The 19119-nt window shown below is 41.6% G+C and overlaps 2 protein-coding genes and 1 long non-coding RNA gene across 6 annotated transcripts; all 3 read left to right on the top strand.

The window, feature by feature from the left end:
- Positions 1 to 5218: 5218 nt before the first annotated feature.
- On the top strand, positions 5219 to 11866 carry LOC123483843 (neural cell adhesion molecule 1-like). The gene is made up of 8 exons (XM_045213799.1): positions 5219 to 5227; positions 5464 to 5653; positions 5772 to 6056; positions 7414 to 7674; positions 7895 to 8179; positions 9468 to 9752; positions 11590 to 11723; positions 11846 to 11866. Exons 1-8 carry the CDS (start codon positions 5219 to 5221, stop codon positions 11864 to 11866), a joined length of 1470 nt encoding a protein of 489 aa, XP_045069734.1.
- Positions 11867 to 11913: 47 nt separating this feature from the next.
- On the top strand, positions 11914 to 13332 carry LOC123483849. Its single transcript, XM_045213804.1, has 4 exons — positions 11914 to 12112; positions 12212 to 12520; positions 12616 to 12894; positions 13061 to 13332. The coding sequence occupies exons 1-4, from the start codon at positions 11914 to 11916 to the stop codon at positions 13330 to 13332; spliced, it is 1059 nt and encodes a 352-aa protein (XP_045069739.1).
- A 2804-nt stretch (positions 13333 to 16136) lies between these two features.
- Positions 16137 to 18332, top strand: LOC123483848. Of its 4 annotated transcripts, none has more exons than XR_006658318.1 (4): positions 16137 to 16201; positions 16329 to 16403; positions 17674 to 17730; positions 18292 to 18332. It is a non-coding gene; the product is annotated as an uncharacterized LOC123483848 (long non-coding RNA). The 4 variants fall into 4 exon arrangements; XR_006658316.1 differs by having other exon boundaries at positions 18240 to 18317; XR_006658317.1 differs by lacking the exons at positions 17674 to 17730; positions 18292 to 18332 and adding an exon at positions 16594 to 16787.
- The last annotated feature ends 787 nt before the right edge of the window (positions 18333 to 19119 follow it).

Raw genomic sequence — 19119 nt, 5'->3', positions numbered from 1 at the left:
TGGCAGGACAGAATGGAACACACCTTGCTCTGTGTGCTACTCTGTAAGTACTGAGTTAGTGTGTTTGTGTATCAACACTAATTACCTGATTTACTAAGGCTTTGATGGAAAAAAGGAATGAGACAATCACGTAAATGAAGACAGTTTCAATTATTTAGATTTTTTGTGTGTTTTATCCCTAATTGATAAAACAGTGCACATGCTTATTAGTAAATGGCACTAAAGTATTGCAGCAAATGTGCTGTAGGTCTACAGATGTAGGATCTTTAATTTGGTCACTCTTTTGTTGCTGAGAATTTTCCTGCTCCAAAGGAAATGCAGATGAGCTTCGTGATATACATAAATTAACTGAAAACCCACACTAACTTATTAAAGATGCAGTATGCAGAAATCGCTCTGCCATTTTCTGGTTGCTAAAATTATAGTAGTTCACCTAATTTCAGTTTATGTGACAAAACAAGCAAGTATAGTGTAGAGAATCATTGTACCATCTAAACCGCTGTGAAAATATATTTTCCATAAGCAACAATATTGTGTTTTCAGCTGTTTGAAGCTGGTGTACAAAACCAAAAGTAAAATATTTTTAAAAAAAACATAGAAAAAGTGAACATAGAACTGATCTACCGCTTCTTATATTTGCTTTCAATGAGAATGACAGATCTATAACTCACATTTCTATATTAATTTTGTTGGGTCGCTCAAAAAGTTACATATTGCAGCTTTAACAGTATTGCACTTTTCTTGTAGCCTACTTTTGGCCAACTAATAGCCTAACCACCGATCAAGCAACATTATTGACTAGTTTTTCAAATCATATTGCTGCAGGATTATTTTGCTGTGACAATACAGGTCAAATTAAGATCCTACACCTGCATATGAAGTGAGAGTGAGTGACCGTGCAGACCTGGGTGGTGTGGTGGTGTGGTGTGCATTTAACCAGGTCAGCACTCAGGAACTAAAGAGGAACTGTCAATGACAGTGAATACAAAATGCTATATTTCTTGGATGTGCTATAGTATCAGGATGTGATTATTGTAAATGGTTGAGAGTTCCTTCGCTACAGTTATAGTTAACTGTACTAAGAGATTGTGTGGTTTTTGGTCTCTGTACTTTCTCTATGTCCAGAACAGCAGGTTTACTTTTATTGTGATTAATATTGTGCTGGAGGCAGAGCTGAGCTATATTCACTAGATGGGCCAGCTGCAAGTCTAACTTGTCTACATATTTAAAAAAAATACGCTTTTTGGTCCGAATTTAGGGTTAGGCATGAGGTTAGAAGTGTGGTAAAAGTTAGGGTTAAGGTTAGGGTTAGGTTTCAAATCCGATTTGATGACTTTGTGGCTGTGCCAGCCTGTGACTACCCTGCAGAGCTGCCTCCAGTACATGAGTCATCCTAATAAATGCAAACCTGCTGCAGAACATGTCAATGGCCATTTAAAGCTGCAGTCCGTAATTCACCCTGCCGCTTGTTGTGGTATACGGCTGAAGAATGGGGCTAGAGTAATTAATTAATGTACATTGTTTGTTTACACTGACATTGTTAACAAACATTGTCATAAAATAACAGTATATTTTGTGTTATGATGAGATATGACAGTTGTACTACCCTTACGGAAAAAACACTTGAATTTCACATGTGATCGCATGTGATCACGTGATCTTATGAGAAGTTACTGTGATAACATAATTAATAATGATTGGATTTATATAGTGCTTTTCTACCAACTGAGTTACTCAAAGCGCTTTACATAGTAGGGGGAAACACACTTCATCCACCAGCAATGCGTTGCACCCACCTGGGTGATGCACGGCGACCATTTTTGTGTCAGAACGCTCACCACACATCAGCTATTAGGTGGAGAGGTGAGGAGTGATACAGTGCATTCAGAAAGTATCCATACCGCTTGACTAATTCCACATTTTGTTGTGTTACAGCCTGAATAAAAAATTGATTAAATTAAGTATTTTTCTCAACCATCTGCACACAATACCCTTAATGACAAAGTGAAAACGTGTTTTTAGAAATGTTTGCAAATGTATTGAAAATGAAATACCAAAAAATCTAATTTACATAAGTATTCACACCCCTGAGTCATTACTTTATAGAATCACCTTTGTTAGCGATTACAGCTGTGAGTCTTTCTGGGTAAGTCTCTAAGAGTTGTCCACACCTGGTCTGTGCAACATTTGCCCATTATTCTTAAAACAATTATTCAAGCTCTGTCAAATTGTTTGTTGATCATGGCTAGACAACCATTTTCAGGTCTTGCCATAGATTTTCAAGTAGATTTAAGTCAAAACTGTATCTCAGCCACTCAGGAACATTCACTGTCTTCTTGGTAAGCAACGCCAATGTAGATTTGGCCTTGCGTTTTAGGTTATTGGCCTGCTGAAAGGTGAATTCATCTCCCAGTGTCTGATGGAAAGCAGACAACCAGATTTTCCTCTAGGATTTTGCCTGTGCTTAACTTAGTTTCTTTTTTTATCCTGAAAAACTCCCCAGTCCTTAACGATTACAAGCATACCCATAAACTGATGCAGTCACCACTTGAAAATATGAAGAGTGGTACTCATTATTAATGTGTTGTATTGGATTTGCTCCAACCATAACACTTTGTATTCAGGACAATAATAGTATTGCTTTGCCACATGTTTTGCAGTATTGCTTTAGTGCCTTGTTGCAAACAGGATGGATGTTTTGGAATATCTGTATTCTGTACAGGCTTCCTTCTTTTCACTCTGTCAATTAGGTTAGTATTGTGGAGTAACCACAATGTTGTTGATCGATCCTCAGTGTTCTCCTATCATAGCTATTCAACTCTGTAATTGTTTTGAAGTCACCATTGGCCTCATGGTGAAATCCCCGAGTGGTTTCCTTCCTCTCTAGCGACTTAGTGAGGAAGGACACCTGTATCTTTGTAGAGACTGGGTGTATTGATACACCATCCAAAATGTAATGAATATCTTCATAATGCTCAAAGGGATATTCAATGTATGCTCTTTTTATTTTTACCCATCTACCAATAGGTGCCCTTCTTTGAGAGGCATTGGAAAACCTCCCTGGTCTTTGTGGTTGAATCTGTGTTTGAAATTCACTTCTCGACTTAGGGACCTTACAGATACAGTTGAAGTCGGAAGTTTACATACACCTTAACCAAATACATTTAAACTCAGTTTTTCATAATTCTTGACATTTAATCCTAGTCAAACTTCCCTGTTTTAGGTCAGTTAGGATCACCACTTTATTTTAAGAATGTGAAATGTCAGAATAATAGTAGAGAGAATGATTTATTTTAGCTTTTATTTTTTTCATCACATTCCCAGTGGGTCAGAAGTTTACATACACTCAATTAGTATTTGGTAGCATTGCCTTTAAATTGTTTAACTTGGGTCAAACGTTTCGGGTAGCCTTCCACATCCTTCCCACAATAAGTTTGGGTGAATTTTGGCCCATTCCTCCTGACAGAGCTGGTGTAACTGAGTCAGGTTTGTAGGCCTCCTTGCTCGCACATGCTTTTTCAGTTCTGCCCACAGATTTTCTATAGGATTGAGGTCAGGGCTTTGTGATGGCCACTCCAATACCTTGACTTTGTTGTCCTTAAGCCATTTTGCCACAACTTTGGAAGTATGCTTGAGGTCATTGTCCATTTGGAAGACCCATTTGCGACCAAGCTTTAACTTCCTGACTGATGTCTTGAGATGTTGCTTCAATATATCCACATAATTTTCCTTCCTCATGATGCCATCTATTTTGTGAAGTGCACCAGTCCCTCCTGCAGCAAAGCACCCCCACAGCATGATGCTGCCACCCCTGTGCTTCACGGTTGGGATGGTGTTCTTCGGCTTGCAAGCCTGCCCCTTTTTCCTCCAAACATAACAATGGTCATTATGGCCAAACAGTTCTATTTTTGTTTCATCAGACCAGAGGACATTTCTCCAAAAAGTACGATCTTTGTCCCCATGTGCAGTTGCAAACTGTAGTCTGGATTTTTTATGGCGGATTTGGAGCAGTGGCTTCTTCCTTGCTGAGCGGCCTTTCAGGTTATGTCGATATAGGACTTGTTTTACTGTGGATATAGATACTTTTGTACCTGTTTCCTCCAGCATCTTCACAAGGTCCTTTGCTGTTGTTCTGAGATTGATTTGCACTTTTCGCACCAAAGTACATTAATCTCTTGGAGACAGAACGCGTCTTCTTCCTAAGCGGTATGACGGCTGCGTGGTCCCATGGTGTTTATACTTGCGTACTATTGCTTGTACAAATGAACATGGAACGTTCAGGCATTTGGAAATTGCTCCCAAGGATGAACCAGGTATACAGGGAGTACAGGAGGGGACTCAGGAAGCACCATTGTGGGGCCCCAATGTTGAGAATCCGTGTTGAGGAGATAATGTTGCCTACCTTCACCACCTGGGGGCTGCCTATCAGGAAGTCCAGGACCCAGTTGCATTGGGAGGAGTTAGTCCCAGTGCTGTGAGATTGCTGGTAAATTTAGAGGGCACTTTGGTATTGACGGCCGAGCTGTAGTCGATGAACAGCATCCTCACATATGCATTCCTCTTGTCCAGGTTGGTGAGGGCAGCATGCAGTTCAATGGCCATTGTGTCGTCCGTGGATCTGTTGGGGCGGTAGGGGAATTGCTTTCCAATGTAATCATTTATGTCAAAGTGTTCCAAATATGAAAGTTGAAAACATTGAGACTGCGTGACATTCTGGGGATATCCTAACGACAAATTTTTGTCTGCAGTGCATCACCTGTGAAATGTAATGTGAAAAATATCCACATCTGAAACTTAATATGAAATTCCATCACATGTGAAGTATTCCAAAACCACATGGTTTTGCATGATTTCACATGTGAAAGGTTATGTCATCACATGTGAAGATCCACATGTGAAACTTCATGTGAAATATCATCACGTTAAGTGTTCCAAAACGTGATTTCCTACATGTGGAATCATGTGTTTTTTCCATAATGGTAAGCTAATGAGGTTATTAAAAGTTATACTCTTTTAGAATTAATGCCTATTATTCATTTAAAAGTGCAAAAATCTATGTAGAAATCACAGATTGCTCCTTTAAAATAAAGCTCAGGAAGATTTGGTAATCAGTAACATGAATATGGCATGTTGTTATTTATTCCAATCTAATATTGGTGAAATGTGACTTTCTTTGTTGTAGTGCTGAGTACACTCATCAACTCAGGACACTCTGAAGATGATGATGGTAGATATTTGTTCACTTCATCATCTCTTAATACTTCATTCTATTTCTTTATTTTTGGATTTTTAAAGTTGCTTTTGGCTGGATATATTTTGTGTTTTTAGTGTCTCAAAATAACATGTAAGTCAATTGTATCATGCTGGTTTGATTTTGGAGCGGCAAAGGCTGTTCTGACCATACACCCCAACAGCTCCCAGATATTCAGTGGAGAGTCTGTCACTCTCAGATGTGACGTACAGGGGGGAGGAGTCACTGACTGGAAATACACATGGTACAAGAATGGTAATTCGGACTCCTCCACTAAGAAGAATAAACATGAGATCAGTGATGCTAAGATTTCTGACAGTGGTGACTACATTTGTCTGGGTACACATATTGATGAGCAGCACCATTCTGAGTGGAGTGATGTAGTCACACTGACAGTGACAGGTAAGTCATCTAATCTCTCATTCACATCAGTGCCTCCATACTTATAATCACTTCATTTGGCACCATTTTAAGGATTCTATTTAGTTGTTTAAAAAATGTATGTTGTGTGTTTCTGCAGCTCTGCCCAAAGCTACACTGACAGCAGAGCCAAACCCTGTGTACCCTGAAGAGACAGTTACTCTGACGTGTTCAGTAGGGTCTGACAGTAGCTGGAGCTATCAGTGGTACAAAGACAGGAATGATAATGTAGTATCCCAGTCTGGCAGACACACTATAACAGGAGACACCCTCACCATCAGAAGAGTTGCTAAGTCTGACCAGGGTCAGTTCTGGTGTCAGGGAGAGATCCAGTCCAGATCCATAAAATCAATCATCGGTGATCCTGTCAGAGTCACCCTGAATAGTAAGTTATTATGTTGTCATACAGATGGACACTATTTATATTGAGTCAATCATGTAGACATGCTCTGAGTGTAAGTACACTACATCACCAAAATTATGTGGACACGTTGAACATCTCATTCCAAAATCATGGGCATTATTATGTAGTCGGTACTCGCTTTGTGCACAGGGACATTGTCATGCTGAAACAAGAAAGGGCCTTCCCCAAACTGTAGCCACAAAGGTGGAAGCACAGAATCGTCTAGAATGCCATTATGCTGTAGATTTAAGATTTCCCTTCACTGGAACTAAGGGGCCTAGCCCGAACCATGAAAAACAGCCCCAGACCATTATTCCTCCTCCACTAAACTTTACAGTTGGTATTCGGGAAGGTAGCTTCTCCTGGCATCCGCCAAACCCAGATTTGTCCGCAGGACTCCCAGATGGTGAAGCGTGATTCATCACTCCAGAGAAAGCGCTTCCACTGCTCCAGAGTCCAATGGCGGCAAGCTTTACACCACTCCAGCCGACGCTTGGCATTGTGCTTGGTGATTTTAGGCTTGTGTGCGGCTGCTCGGCCATGGAAACCCATTTCATGAAGCTCCCGACAAACAGTTATTGTGCCGACGTTGCTTCCGGAGGAAGTTTGGAACTGGGTAGTGAGTGTTGCAACCGAGGATAGATAATTTTTACACGCTACACGCTTCAGCACTCGGCGGTCACATTTTCTGAGCTTGTGTGGCCTACCACTTTGCGGCTGAGCCGTTGATGCTCCTAGACAGTTCCACTTCACAATAACAGCACTTACAGTTGACCGGGGCAGCTCTATCAAATTTGACGAACTGACTTGTTAGAAAGGTGGCATCTTACGACGGTGCCATGTCGAAAGTCAATGAGCTCATCAAATCAAATCACATTTTATTTGCCACATGCGCTGAATACAACAGGTGTAGACCTTACAGTGAAATGCTTACTTACAAGCCCTTAACCAACAATAGATTTTAAAGAAAAATAAGTGTTAAGTACAAAATACATGAGTAAAAAATAAAAATAAGAAATAATTAAAGAGCAGCAGTAAAATAAAAATAACAGTAGGGAGGCTATATACAGGGGGGTACCGGTACAGAGTCAATGTGCAGGGGCACTGCCAATATTTGTCTATGGAGATTTTATGGCTGTGTGCTCGATTTTACACACCTGTCAGCAACGGGTTTGGCTGAAATAGCCAAATATACTCATTTGAAGGGGTGTCCACATACTTTTGTATATATCGTGTAATGTCTAAAATAATAGTTACCGTACTACTTACTGTTGTCAGATCATACTTTGGAAAGATTGGTGCTCTGACTGCATTTGTCTTCATATAACTGTTTCCACAGCTCTGCCCACGTCCTCAGTGAAGATAGTCACTCCTCAGGGTCTCGTCTACACTGGAGAGACAGTCACTCTGCAGTGTGACATATCAGACTACACAGGCTGGACGTACAGCTGGTTCAGAGACAACCAAGAGCTTCCCATTCAGACCAGAAAAAACTACATCTCTCTCCCTGACCAGGCTGGTCAGTACAATTGTTTTGGGACAAGGAGAGGTCGGCCCCAGAAGTCATATCTCAGCTCAGCTCTCCCCATCATCATCACTGGTGAGCTCACTGTTTGTCTTCAATCTAGACTTTCTAAATTCAGAGCCACTGAGGGTTAATATAAACGTATACACACTTAATATAAATATACTGTGTACACTGTAAATTCTAACTGAATGGAGTCAACATACCATATGTAAAATAGACTTTAATTATAACGTTACAGAAACAGCTGAATTACCAGCCATGTATTAAGATGTTTTGTGCTCTGTTTCCTCAGCTCTTCCCAAAGCTACACTGACTGTAAACCCCAACCCTGTGTTCCCTGGAGAGACAGTTACTCTGACGTGTTCAACACGGTCTTATAGTAGATGGAGATATATGTGGTACAAAGACAGGAATTATAATGTATTTTCCCAGTCTGTCAGACACACTATAACAGGAGACACCCTCACCATCAGTAGTGTTGCTGAGTCTGACCAGGGTCTCTACTGGTGTCAGGGAGAGATCCGGTCCAGATCCATATCATCAATCATCAGTGATCCTGTCACTATCACCCTGAATGGTGAGTAATTTTGTTGTCATGAAGATGGACACTATTTATATTGAGTCAATCATGTAGACATGGTCGTTTTGTAAGTACAGAGCATCACCAGAAGTATGTGGACATGTTGAACATCTCATTCCAATATCATCGGTACTCACTTTGCTGCTATAAAGCCTCCACTCTTCTGGGAAGGCTTTCCACTAGATATTGGAACATTGCTGTGGGGACTTGCTTCCATTGAGCCACACGAGCATTAGTGAGGTGGAGCACTGATATTGGGCGATTAGGCCTGGCTCGCAGTCTGCGTTCCAATTCCTCCCAAAGGTGTTCGATGGGGTTGAGGTCAGGGCTCTGTGCAGGCCAGTCAAGATCTTACACACCGATCTCGACAAACCATATCTGTATGGACCTCGATTTGTGCACAGGGGCTTTGTCATGCTGAAACAGGAAAGGGCCTTCCCCAAACTGTTGCCACAAAGTTGGTAGCACATAATTGTCTAGAATGCCATTGTATGCTGTAGCGTTAAGATTTCCCTTCACTGGAACTAAGGGGCCTAGCCCAAACCATGAAAAACAGCCCCAGACCATTATTCCTCCTCCACCAAACTTTACAGTTGGAACTATGCATTCGGGCAGGTAGCGTTCTCCTGGCATCAGCCAAACCCAGATTCGTCCGTCGGACTGCCAGATTGTGAAGAGTTCATCACTCCAGAGAACGCGTTTCCACTGCTCCAGAGTCCAATGGCGGCAAGCGTTACACCACTCCAGCTGACGCTTGGCATTGCGCATGGTGATATTAGCCTTGTGTGCGGCTGCTAAGCCATGGAACCCCATATCATGAAGCTCCCAACTAACATTTATTGTGCTGACGTTGCTTCCAGAGGCAGTTTGGAACGCAGTAGTGAGTGTTTCAACCCGAGGACAGATTATTTTTACGCGCTACGTGCTTCAGCACTCGGCGGTCCCGTTTTGTTAGCTTGTGTGGCCTTCCACTTTGCAGCTGAGCCATTGTTGCTCCTAGACGATTCCACTTCACTATAACAGCACTTACAGTTGAAGTACCACGGCAGCTCTACCATGGCAGACATTTGACAAACTGACTTGTTAGAAAGGTGGCGTTCTATGACGGTGTCACGTTGAAAGTCACTGAGCTCCTCAGTAAGGCAATTCTTCTGCCATTGTTTGTCTATGGGGATTGCATGGCTGTTAGCTCGATTTTATACACCTGTCAGCATCAGGTGTGGCTGAAATAGCCGAATCCATTAATCCAGGCTTGAATTCAGATTTTTTGTGTCTGTTTCCTCAGCTCTGCCCAAAGCTACACTGACTGTAAAGCCAAACCCTGCATACACTGGAGAGAAAGTGACTCTGACGTGTTCAACAGAGTCTCACAGTGACTGGAGCTATCAGTGGTTCAAAGACAGGAATGATAATGTAGTATCCCAGTCTGTCAGACACACTATAACAGGAGACACCCTCATCATCAGTAGAGCTGGTGTGTCTGACCAGGGTCAGTACTGGTGTGAAGGGAACAGAGTGTCTAGACCCACATCTTCACTAACAAGTGATCCTGTCACTCTCACTGTTAAAGGTACATTACTTTGTTCTGTTCTCAGTGGCGGCTCCTGAAAAAATTCTCAGGAGGGGCAATTTTTCTGATGATTTAGGTGACCTACACACATTTTAAAAAAGATATGTCCAGCAACAACATGAAGACAGGGGCAGCATATAAGTCAATACCAGAAGCATTTATTGACTGATCTGGGGAGATGGATTCCAGTTTCTGTGACAGATTATAAATAATCTCTGATGCCTTTGTTATATTAGCTTTTGGTTGAATGTACTGTCGTAGTAAATATATAATGTTATAGCTTGGTCTGACTAAAATCTTGTGCATGACCCATTTTGTGTTGGGCGTTTGTTTTCAATCAATGCTGTTCCTATCCTATAACAATGGACAAAAGAGTCCTATCTTGTCAGCCTTGTCAGCAGGTGGCCAAGGACAACACCCACGCCATAGGTCTCTCAGTTCTTCCAACTCACGAGTTCTTGCTCTGAGGACACACACACACACACACACACACACACACACACACACATCATCACTGATAACACACACACACACACACACACATCATCACTGTTAAACACACACACACACACACACACAAAAATCCCCTCTCTTTAGGCTGAACATTTGAAGACAGAGAACCCGACTCAGAGCCAATGCAACAGTGGAGGGGACCTCGCCCAACTCATCAGGACCAATCAGAAGATCAGAACTACTAGATTTAACCTACATCATTTATTGTATAAAATGTCTGCACACAATGTTTTCGGGGCTCTCTTCTCCCTAAGAGTTTGACGAACGAGTCCGTGCACGCGATTCCAGATATCTTTACCTCTGAATAAACTGCCTTTATTATACCATATCCACCCTGTCCAAAGTATCTACTTGGTCTCAGTTCTCCAGTAAACTTGTGATTATCAACAGTACACAACGGTAACAAACAATTGGGGGAACTCACGGGGCAGATAGTAAGGTCGCAATGACACAGAAAGCAGTTCAATGTCGGGGTACAGAGTCGCTCTCTTACCAGGATCGCGGTCCGCTCTGACCAGGGTGAAGCCGGCCGGCTCCACTTCTCTGTCCGGGACTCTGTCATCCAGCCAAGTCTCCCAGCTGTATTGGGATTCCGCTGCCAGCAGCGTTTTCATTATTTAGTCCGTTCGTAGCGGGTATGTACACGATCAACAAGATCAGTCCAAAACCAACCACTGGAAATCCATGGTTGGCAGAATGTTTGTAAACTAAGTCTACAAATTAAAAACATAAAATAACGCCACACTGCAGGTCCCAACAGAGACGCTGCTAGCCGCTATTGTCTTAGTTACGTTCATGGTTACGTCACGTATGACGAAAGCGCGTAAGTGCAAGCCCACAGACACCCATAGAGAATGTATTGAAAGCTTTGAAATTTGAAAAAAATAGATTTTACATGACAGGCTATGAGAGACTTCTGGGCGATTTTCAACTTGACTGAAATCGCCCCAAAAACGGGCGGGGCCATTTGAAGCACGACTTTAGCCTGATTTGACATTTAGTGGCTGGCAGATCAGACGTCAACACTGATAACTACTGTTGCCGTGATATAATTGATTAGAAAAAAAATCCCTTCCTTTTCCCGTTTGGCAGTGCGTCGCCCATATCGCCCTATTGAACAGGCCGTCCCTGTCTGTTCTCTCTGTTGTCATGCAGATATATAGACACTGTTGTTGTTGAGTCAATCATGTAGAAATTTTTTGTGTGCCTGTAGACTATTCTGCCTCACTGAGTTTTGAACCTTTACCCATCAAGAGGACATATCATGCAGCAGATCAGATCCATGTTTTCCAGATGCATCACACACATTTCTTGATTCCAACAGATAGTCGTCCGACGGCTACACTGAGTTTAGACCAAGCGAACGTATTCACAGGAGACAGTGTGACACTGACCTGTACAGTAGAGTCTTATGGATGGGAGTTTTACTGGTACAGACACAGACCAGACTCTACACCAGTAATATTTGGTCTGCTCATTGTAACAATTATAGCTAACATGAGTAGACCTTTTGATAAATAAAGACATTTACAATTGTGCAACTGTTTATTCAGTTAGTTGTCTGTGTTGTGTCTATGCAGAGAGACCTGTTGCTGTTCTGACCCTCCAACCCAACTGGACCCAGATATTCATTAGAGAGACTGTCATTATGAGATGTGACATACAGGGAGGAGACACTGACTGGCGGTATGAGTGGTATACGAATGGTTATTCAGTCTACTCTAATACAAAGTCTGAGTACAGAATCAGTCCTGTCTACGTGTCTAGCAGTGGTTCATATACCTGTAAGGGTGTAAAGGGAAGCAAGTTCTCCAAGACCAGTGATGCTGTACAACTGACTGTGTCTGGTGAGTCTATCTAATCATGTAAACATCTCCATGGGTAACAAGAATCATTGCTAAGACTGAAAGTTAGAAAACTCAAACATGTCCTCTGTCTGATCACAGATCAACCCAAGGCTGTTCTGAGTATCTATCCTCAGTGGCTGAACCCTGGAGACTCAGTGTCTCTGAGCTGTGAAGTTGACAAGACGTCTACAGGCTGGAGGTTCTCCTGGTACAGGACGGTTCCCACTTTAACAGAGCAGTCCTACTCTTTTCAGCATCTTCCAGAAGCAGGCAATGGGACTACTGAAGACTCCTACACTCTGATCCCTGCTGGTCCTACTCCCACAGGAGGATATGTGTGTAGAGCTGGGAGAGGAGACCCAGTCTATGACACACTCTACAGTGAACCTCAGTTTCTCTGGTCAGGAGGTAACTAACTGCATTGAAACTGTATTGAATCATATTTAAGTTACCCTCATGTGTGTATATAACTATAGGTTTGACTCTGTCTCTCTTTGTTTCAGATCTGCAGCCTTCAGTGTCTCTCAGAATAAGTCCCAACACAACACAACACTTTACATCAAAGTCTCTCTCATTGAGCTGTGAGGAGAAGGGGAACTCTACTGGATGGAGACTGATGAGCTACAGAGAGAGAGGAGTAGAGTCAGGGTGTGTCTCTAACTGGGGATCAATAACAGGGTCCACATGTACCATCAACTACACATACACTTGGTCCAGTGGAGTGTTCTGGTGTGAGTCTGGATCAGGAGAGTACAGTAATGCTGTCAACATCACAGTAAATGGTACATCTATTGTACAACACTCACTAACATTTCTACATATATATGATAGGATGTTCAAATCTCGAACTGAATGATTGCATCTCATAAATACAAGCTCATAAGATGTTGATGTATTGTGAGGGATGACTCCAGATTTACAGTATTATTTCTATATTATGTTACACAGATGGTGATGTGATCCTGGAGAGCCCTGTCTATCCCGTGACTGAAGGAGACTTTGTGACTCTGAGCTGTAAATACCGGAAAGTCAGCTCAAACTTCAAAGCTGATTTCTACAAAGATGGAGTACTCATCAAGAATGAGACCAAAGGAGAGATGACCATCCCTACAGTATCCAAGTCAGATGAAGGATTCTATAAATGTAAATCTGGTCAAGGAGAATCACCAGAGAGCTGGGTGACAGTGAGAGGTGAGAAAACATTTATGATCACAAGTTAGTTACCTTTTTATTATCTGTGTAAAAAAACATGTCATTAAGTGTTGATGTTAATATAGTTTTAGATTTGCACTCCCCTAGAAAATATGATCTCTCAACTAAATTGTCAAAATATGGGCCAGCCTACTTTCTTTTCATGCTCTATACTCTAAACCAATATAACCTCTATCAGAGTCTGTGCTGTTCTCTCTCCAGTCGTAGCTCCTGGATCCTCTACATCAGTCCTAGTAGGAGTGGTTGTGGGTCTGGTTGTTGCTGGTGTTCTACTGGTCATTCTCCTGGTCCTGCTGTGGAGAAATCAAAACAACAAAGGTGACACTTTGGCTGTTTCTCATTTAATACAAAACATTCTATTACATGTTTAGGAGAGACATTTCTAAATATACGTTTTTGAAGAAAGTTCAGTACATAACACAATGTGTTTGTCATTACAGGTTCCTGTTTCATCAGAATATTCTGTTGAGTACAACTGTCTCTCAACTATATTGATACGTACAGTATAACATCTTCTCTGTGCTTTCTATGCAGAGTATCTCTCTCCCTGTAGGCCCCCTCAGCCCCAGAGCACCAACCAGGACCCCCAACAGGACCAAGGATCTACCCAGGGCCAGGCTCCTGATACTGGGTATACACATCTGCAGAATGGTCAGTCTCTCAGCCCAGACCTCTACCACTCTCCTCTCTCTGTAACCTCATACACTGACTCATCAACATCCACTTTGTTTACAACATGTTACCGTACAATGTGTCCCTAGTCAAGTTAAGGGATAATCAACCTAACTAACCTGCCTCTCTCTTCTTTGACCAACAGGTGACGCTAACATCTACCATACGATCAATCACTCAGACAACAATGATAATGGAAGTGTAATGTAATGTTTTCAGTATGAATGTGTAGTAGCCTGCTTCTCTTCATTTAATATGACATGTAGAGTTTGACTAAGTGGAGGTGTTTGTGTATTATGTCTCAGATGCTGCTGGTGCTTCTGCTGCTGGACCAAGTCATGTGACTTACGCCCAGATTCAACTAAACAAGTTGGACAAGAAAAAGAAAGGTGACTCTCAACTGTGACATATATTGAGAAAAAAATTGTAGCAGTGTATCTAAGATGAGTTACAATGTGTACATATATATACACACACACACACACTACCGTTCAAAAGTTTGGGGTCACTTAGAAATGTCCTTGTTTTCGAAAGAAAAGCAAATTATTTGTCCATTAAAATAACATCAAATTGATCATAAATACAGTGTAGACATTGTTAAGGTTGTAAATGGCTATTGTAGTTGAAAACGGCTGATTTTTTATGAAATATCTACATAGGCGTACAGAGGCCCATTATCAGCAACCATCAGTCCTGTGTTCCAATGGCACATTGTGTTTGCTAATCCAAGTTTATCATTTTAAAAGGCTAATTGATCATTAGAAAACCATTTTGCAATTATGTTAGCACAGCTGAAAACTGTTGTGCTGAATAAAGAAGCAATAAAACTGGCCTTCTTGAGACTAGTTGAGTATCTGGAGCATCAGCAATTGTGGGTTTGATTACAGACTCAAAATGGCCAGAAACAAATAACTTTCTTCTGAAACTCGTCAGTCTATTCTTGTTCTGAGAAATGAAGGCTATTCCATGCGAGAAATTGCCAAGAAACTGAAGATCTCGTACAACGCTGTGTACTACTCCCTTCACAGAACAGCGCAAACTGCCTCTAACCAGAATAGAAAGAGGAGTGGGAGGCCCCGGTGCACAACTGAGCAAGAGGACAAATACATTAGAGTGTCTAGTTTGAGAAACAGACACCTCACAGGTCCTCAACTGGCAGCTTCATTAAATAGTACCCGCAAAACACCAGTCTCAACGTCAACAGTGAAGAGGCCATTCCGGGATGCTGACCTTCTAGGCAGAGTTGCAAAGAAAAAGCCATATCTCAGACTGGCCAATAAAAATAAAAGATTAAGATGGGCAAAAGAACACTGGACAGAGGAATCGAAGTTTGAGGTGTTCGGATCACAAAGAAGAACATTTGTGAGACGCAGACCAAATGAAAAGATGCTGGAGGAGTGCTTGATGCCATCTGTCAAGCATGGTAGAGGCAATGTGATGGTCTGGGGGTGCTTTGGTGGTGGTAAAGTGGGAGATTTGTACAGGGTAAAAGGGATATTGAAGAAGGAAGGCTATCACTCCATTTTGCAACGCCATGCCATACCCTGTGGATGGCGCTTGATTGGAGCCAATTTCCTCCTACAACAGAGAATAACCCAAAGCACAGCTCCAAACTATATAAAAACTATTAAGCAGTCAGCTGGTATTCTGTATATAATGGAGTGGCCAGCACAGTCACAGGATCTCAACCCTATTGAGCTGTTGTGGGAGCAGCTTGACCGTATGGTACGTAAGAAGTGGTGATCAAGCCAATCCAACTTGTGGGAGGTGCTTCAGGAAGCATGGGGTGAAATCTCTTCAGATTACCTCAACAAAATGACAACTAGAATACCAAAGGTCTGCAAGGCTGTTAATGCTGCAAATTGAGGATTATTTGACGAAAGCAAAGTTTGAAGGACACAATTATTATTTATATAAAAAAATCATTATTTCTAACCTTGTCAATGACTACATTTCCTATGCATTTTGCTATATTTCCTATTCAAACTCATTTCATGAATGTTTTCATGGAAAACAAGGACATTTCTAACTGACCCCAAACCTTTGAACAGTAGTGTATATATATACTTTATATATGACACACACACACGTATAATAATATATAAATATATTTACAAGTTCTCTGTACTTCTTCCTCCTCAGTAAAGAGAGATTATCCAAAAGAAAATCCTGTCTACTCTGAGGTGAAGACAGGGAAAGCCACTGGTAAGAACCATTATACAGGTTGGCAGTCATTAAAACCTTAATTCGTAATTTTTGAGTTTGTGATGAAGAGGTCTAATTTGCAATAAGCTAATTCCTTCATTTGTTGACTGGAAATGTCCGTTGTCAGCAGCCGCTGGACCTGTTGATGTGACCTATGCTGAGGTTGACCTCCAAAAGAAGGTCAAAGCCAAGAAGAAGAGAGGTAAGACTAGACATCCCTCCCTCCATATTCCCCCTATCAGAACCTCACTCCTCTTTGACCCATATTAAAAGCTGTATTCTCTATGTAACGGATCATCATGACCTCATACCTTTAACTGTGTATTGTATAACTGTATATTATTCTGTATAACTGTAACATTATGCTGATGTTTTATCCTCACCCCCTATAGAAACAGCAACCCCACCTGAGGCAGAACCTGTCTATTCTCTAGTGAAGCCATACACAGCCCCCGGTAAGACTTAATCAACAATCTATTGAAAGGGTATGAAACTATATCTAAGTATGTCCTAAGAAACTGGTGAGAAATCATTTCTGATCACATTACCTTTTTATCATTGTCACGTACGTTAAGGAACGGGACGGACCAAGGTGCAGCGTGAACGGCGAACATGTTTATTAACTAATAAACACACAAAACAGTAACCAAAACAACAAACTTAACCGTGACGGTCCAAAGGCTAACCCACAAGCCTAAACATGAACCTAACAAAATCCCACAACACAGGCAGGAAAACTGGCTGCCTAAGTATGATCCCCAATCAGAGACAACGAGCGACAGCTGTCTCTGATTGGGAACCACACCCAGCCAAACATAGAAATACAAAACCTAGAATATATTCACACTCTGACCAAACTAGCTAGAGTTCTATAGGCCAGGGCGTGACAATCATCAGTGTGATGAACTATGGATTATAGTGTTGATGTTAACATACATTTGGATTTGCACTCCCATAGCAAATTATCTCCTAAATATTGTCAAAACATTCAGGCCGGCCTATTGGAATCTCTACATTTCACTATTGTATTTGTATTCTCTCTACTCCAGAGGTGGACAAACGTTTTATTTTATTTTCTCAAACATAATTTGCCCACCCCTTCTCTACACCTATATTACCTCTCTCTGAGCCTGATTATGTTTTTCTGTTTCGAATGAAGAGGCAGCATATACATTAAGCTAATTTCTGCATTTGTTGACTGCAAATGTCCATTGTCAGCAGCAGCTGGTCACGATCTATGCTGAGGTTGACCTCCAAAAGAATGTCAAAGCCAAGAAGAAGAGAGGTAAGACTAGACATCCCTCCCTCCATATTCCCCTATCAGAACCTCACTCCTCTTTGACCCCATATTGAATAAATGTTTATTATTCTGTACATTATTCTGGATATTATTCGTTAATGGATATTATTATTGATATTATTCTGGATATAACTATTATATTATGCTGATGTTTATCCTCCTACATAAACAGCAACCCCACCAGTAGCAGATTCAGTCTATTCTCAAGTGAAGCCACACAAAGCCACAGGTAAGACTAATAGCCATATGCCATTGACACTAATACAGGTGTAGGATCTTAATTTGACCAGTTTCTCACAGAATGAAAATAATCCTGCAGCAAAAGGATATGTGAGTTATTGTGTGTATTAGAATGCATGGACATTTTTGTAGGGCTTGATACATCTGTATTTAGGGAAAATCAAGTCTGAAATTCTGAAGTGGAAATACAAAACTTTAGAAGCCTCTTTTAAACCTTGAATACACTACGAGTTTGTATTTCATACTGTGCAGGAAATGTCCTGCAACAACAGGATGATCATATTAAGATGCTACACCTGTATTATACTTATTGAGCTAATGCTTTGATATCAAAGTATACTGCATCTATTTAAAGTATACCTAAAAAAATAAGTTGTGTGGTGATACGTTACAGGTCCTTGAATGAAATGGAGGGATAAATAACTTTGTGTGGTGATCTGTTACAGGTCCTTGAAGGAAATGGAGGGATAAATCACTTTGTGTTGTGATCTGTTACAGGTCCTTGAGGGAGCTGAAGGGATAAATCACTTTTTGTGGTGATCTGTTACAGGTCCTTGAGGGAGCTGGAGGGACACACCATCAGAGGAGGAGCAGGAGAAACCTTGGAACATGGATTATGCACACAAACACACACAAACACACACACACACACAATAACACATTGTAAACTCAGCAAAAAAAGAAACGTCATCTCACTGTCAACTGTGTTTATTTTCACCAAACTTAACATGTGTAAATATTTGTATGAACATAACAAGATTCAACAACTGAGACATAAACAGAAATTGAATAATGTGTCCCTGAACAAAAGGGGGGTCAAATTCAAAAGTAACAGTCAGCATCTGGTGTGGCCACCAGCTGCAGTAAGCACTGCAGTGCATCTCCTCCTCATGGACTGCACCAGATTTGCCAGTTCTTGCTGTGAGACATTATCCCACTCTTCCGACCAAGGCACCTGCAAGTTCCCGGACATTTCTGGGGGGAATGGCCCTAGCCCTCACCCTCCGATCCAACAGGTCCCAGACGTGCTCAATAGGATTGAGATCCGGGCTCTTCGCTGGCCAAGGCAGAACACTGACATTCCTGTCTTGCAGGAAATCACGCACAGAACGAGCAGTATGGCTGGTGGCATTGTCATGCTGGAGGGTCATGTCAGGATGAGCCTGCAGGAAGTGTACCATTTGATTTGATTTGATTTGATAAGGAAGGAGGATGACTTCCCTGTAACGCACAGCGTTGATATTGCCTGCATGACAACACATCATATGCTGTGACACACCGCCCCAGACAATGACGGACTCTCCACCTCCAAATCGATCCCGTTCCAGAGTACAGGCCTCAGTTTAACGCTCATTCCTTCGACGATAAACGCGAATCC

Source organism: Coregonus clupeaformis, unplaced genomic scaffold, assembly GCF_020615455.1.
Source record: "Coregonus clupeaformis isolate EN_2021a unplaced genomic scaffold, ASM2061545v1 scaf0156, whole genome shotgun sequence".
Taxonomy (NCBI): domain Eukaryota; kingdom Metazoa; phylum Chordata; class Actinopteri; order Salmoniformes; family Salmonidae; genus Coregonus; species Coregonus clupeaformis.
The sequence above is the reverse complement of the archived record's forward strand: the minus strand, read 5'-3'. Positions and strand labels throughout refer to the sequence as shown.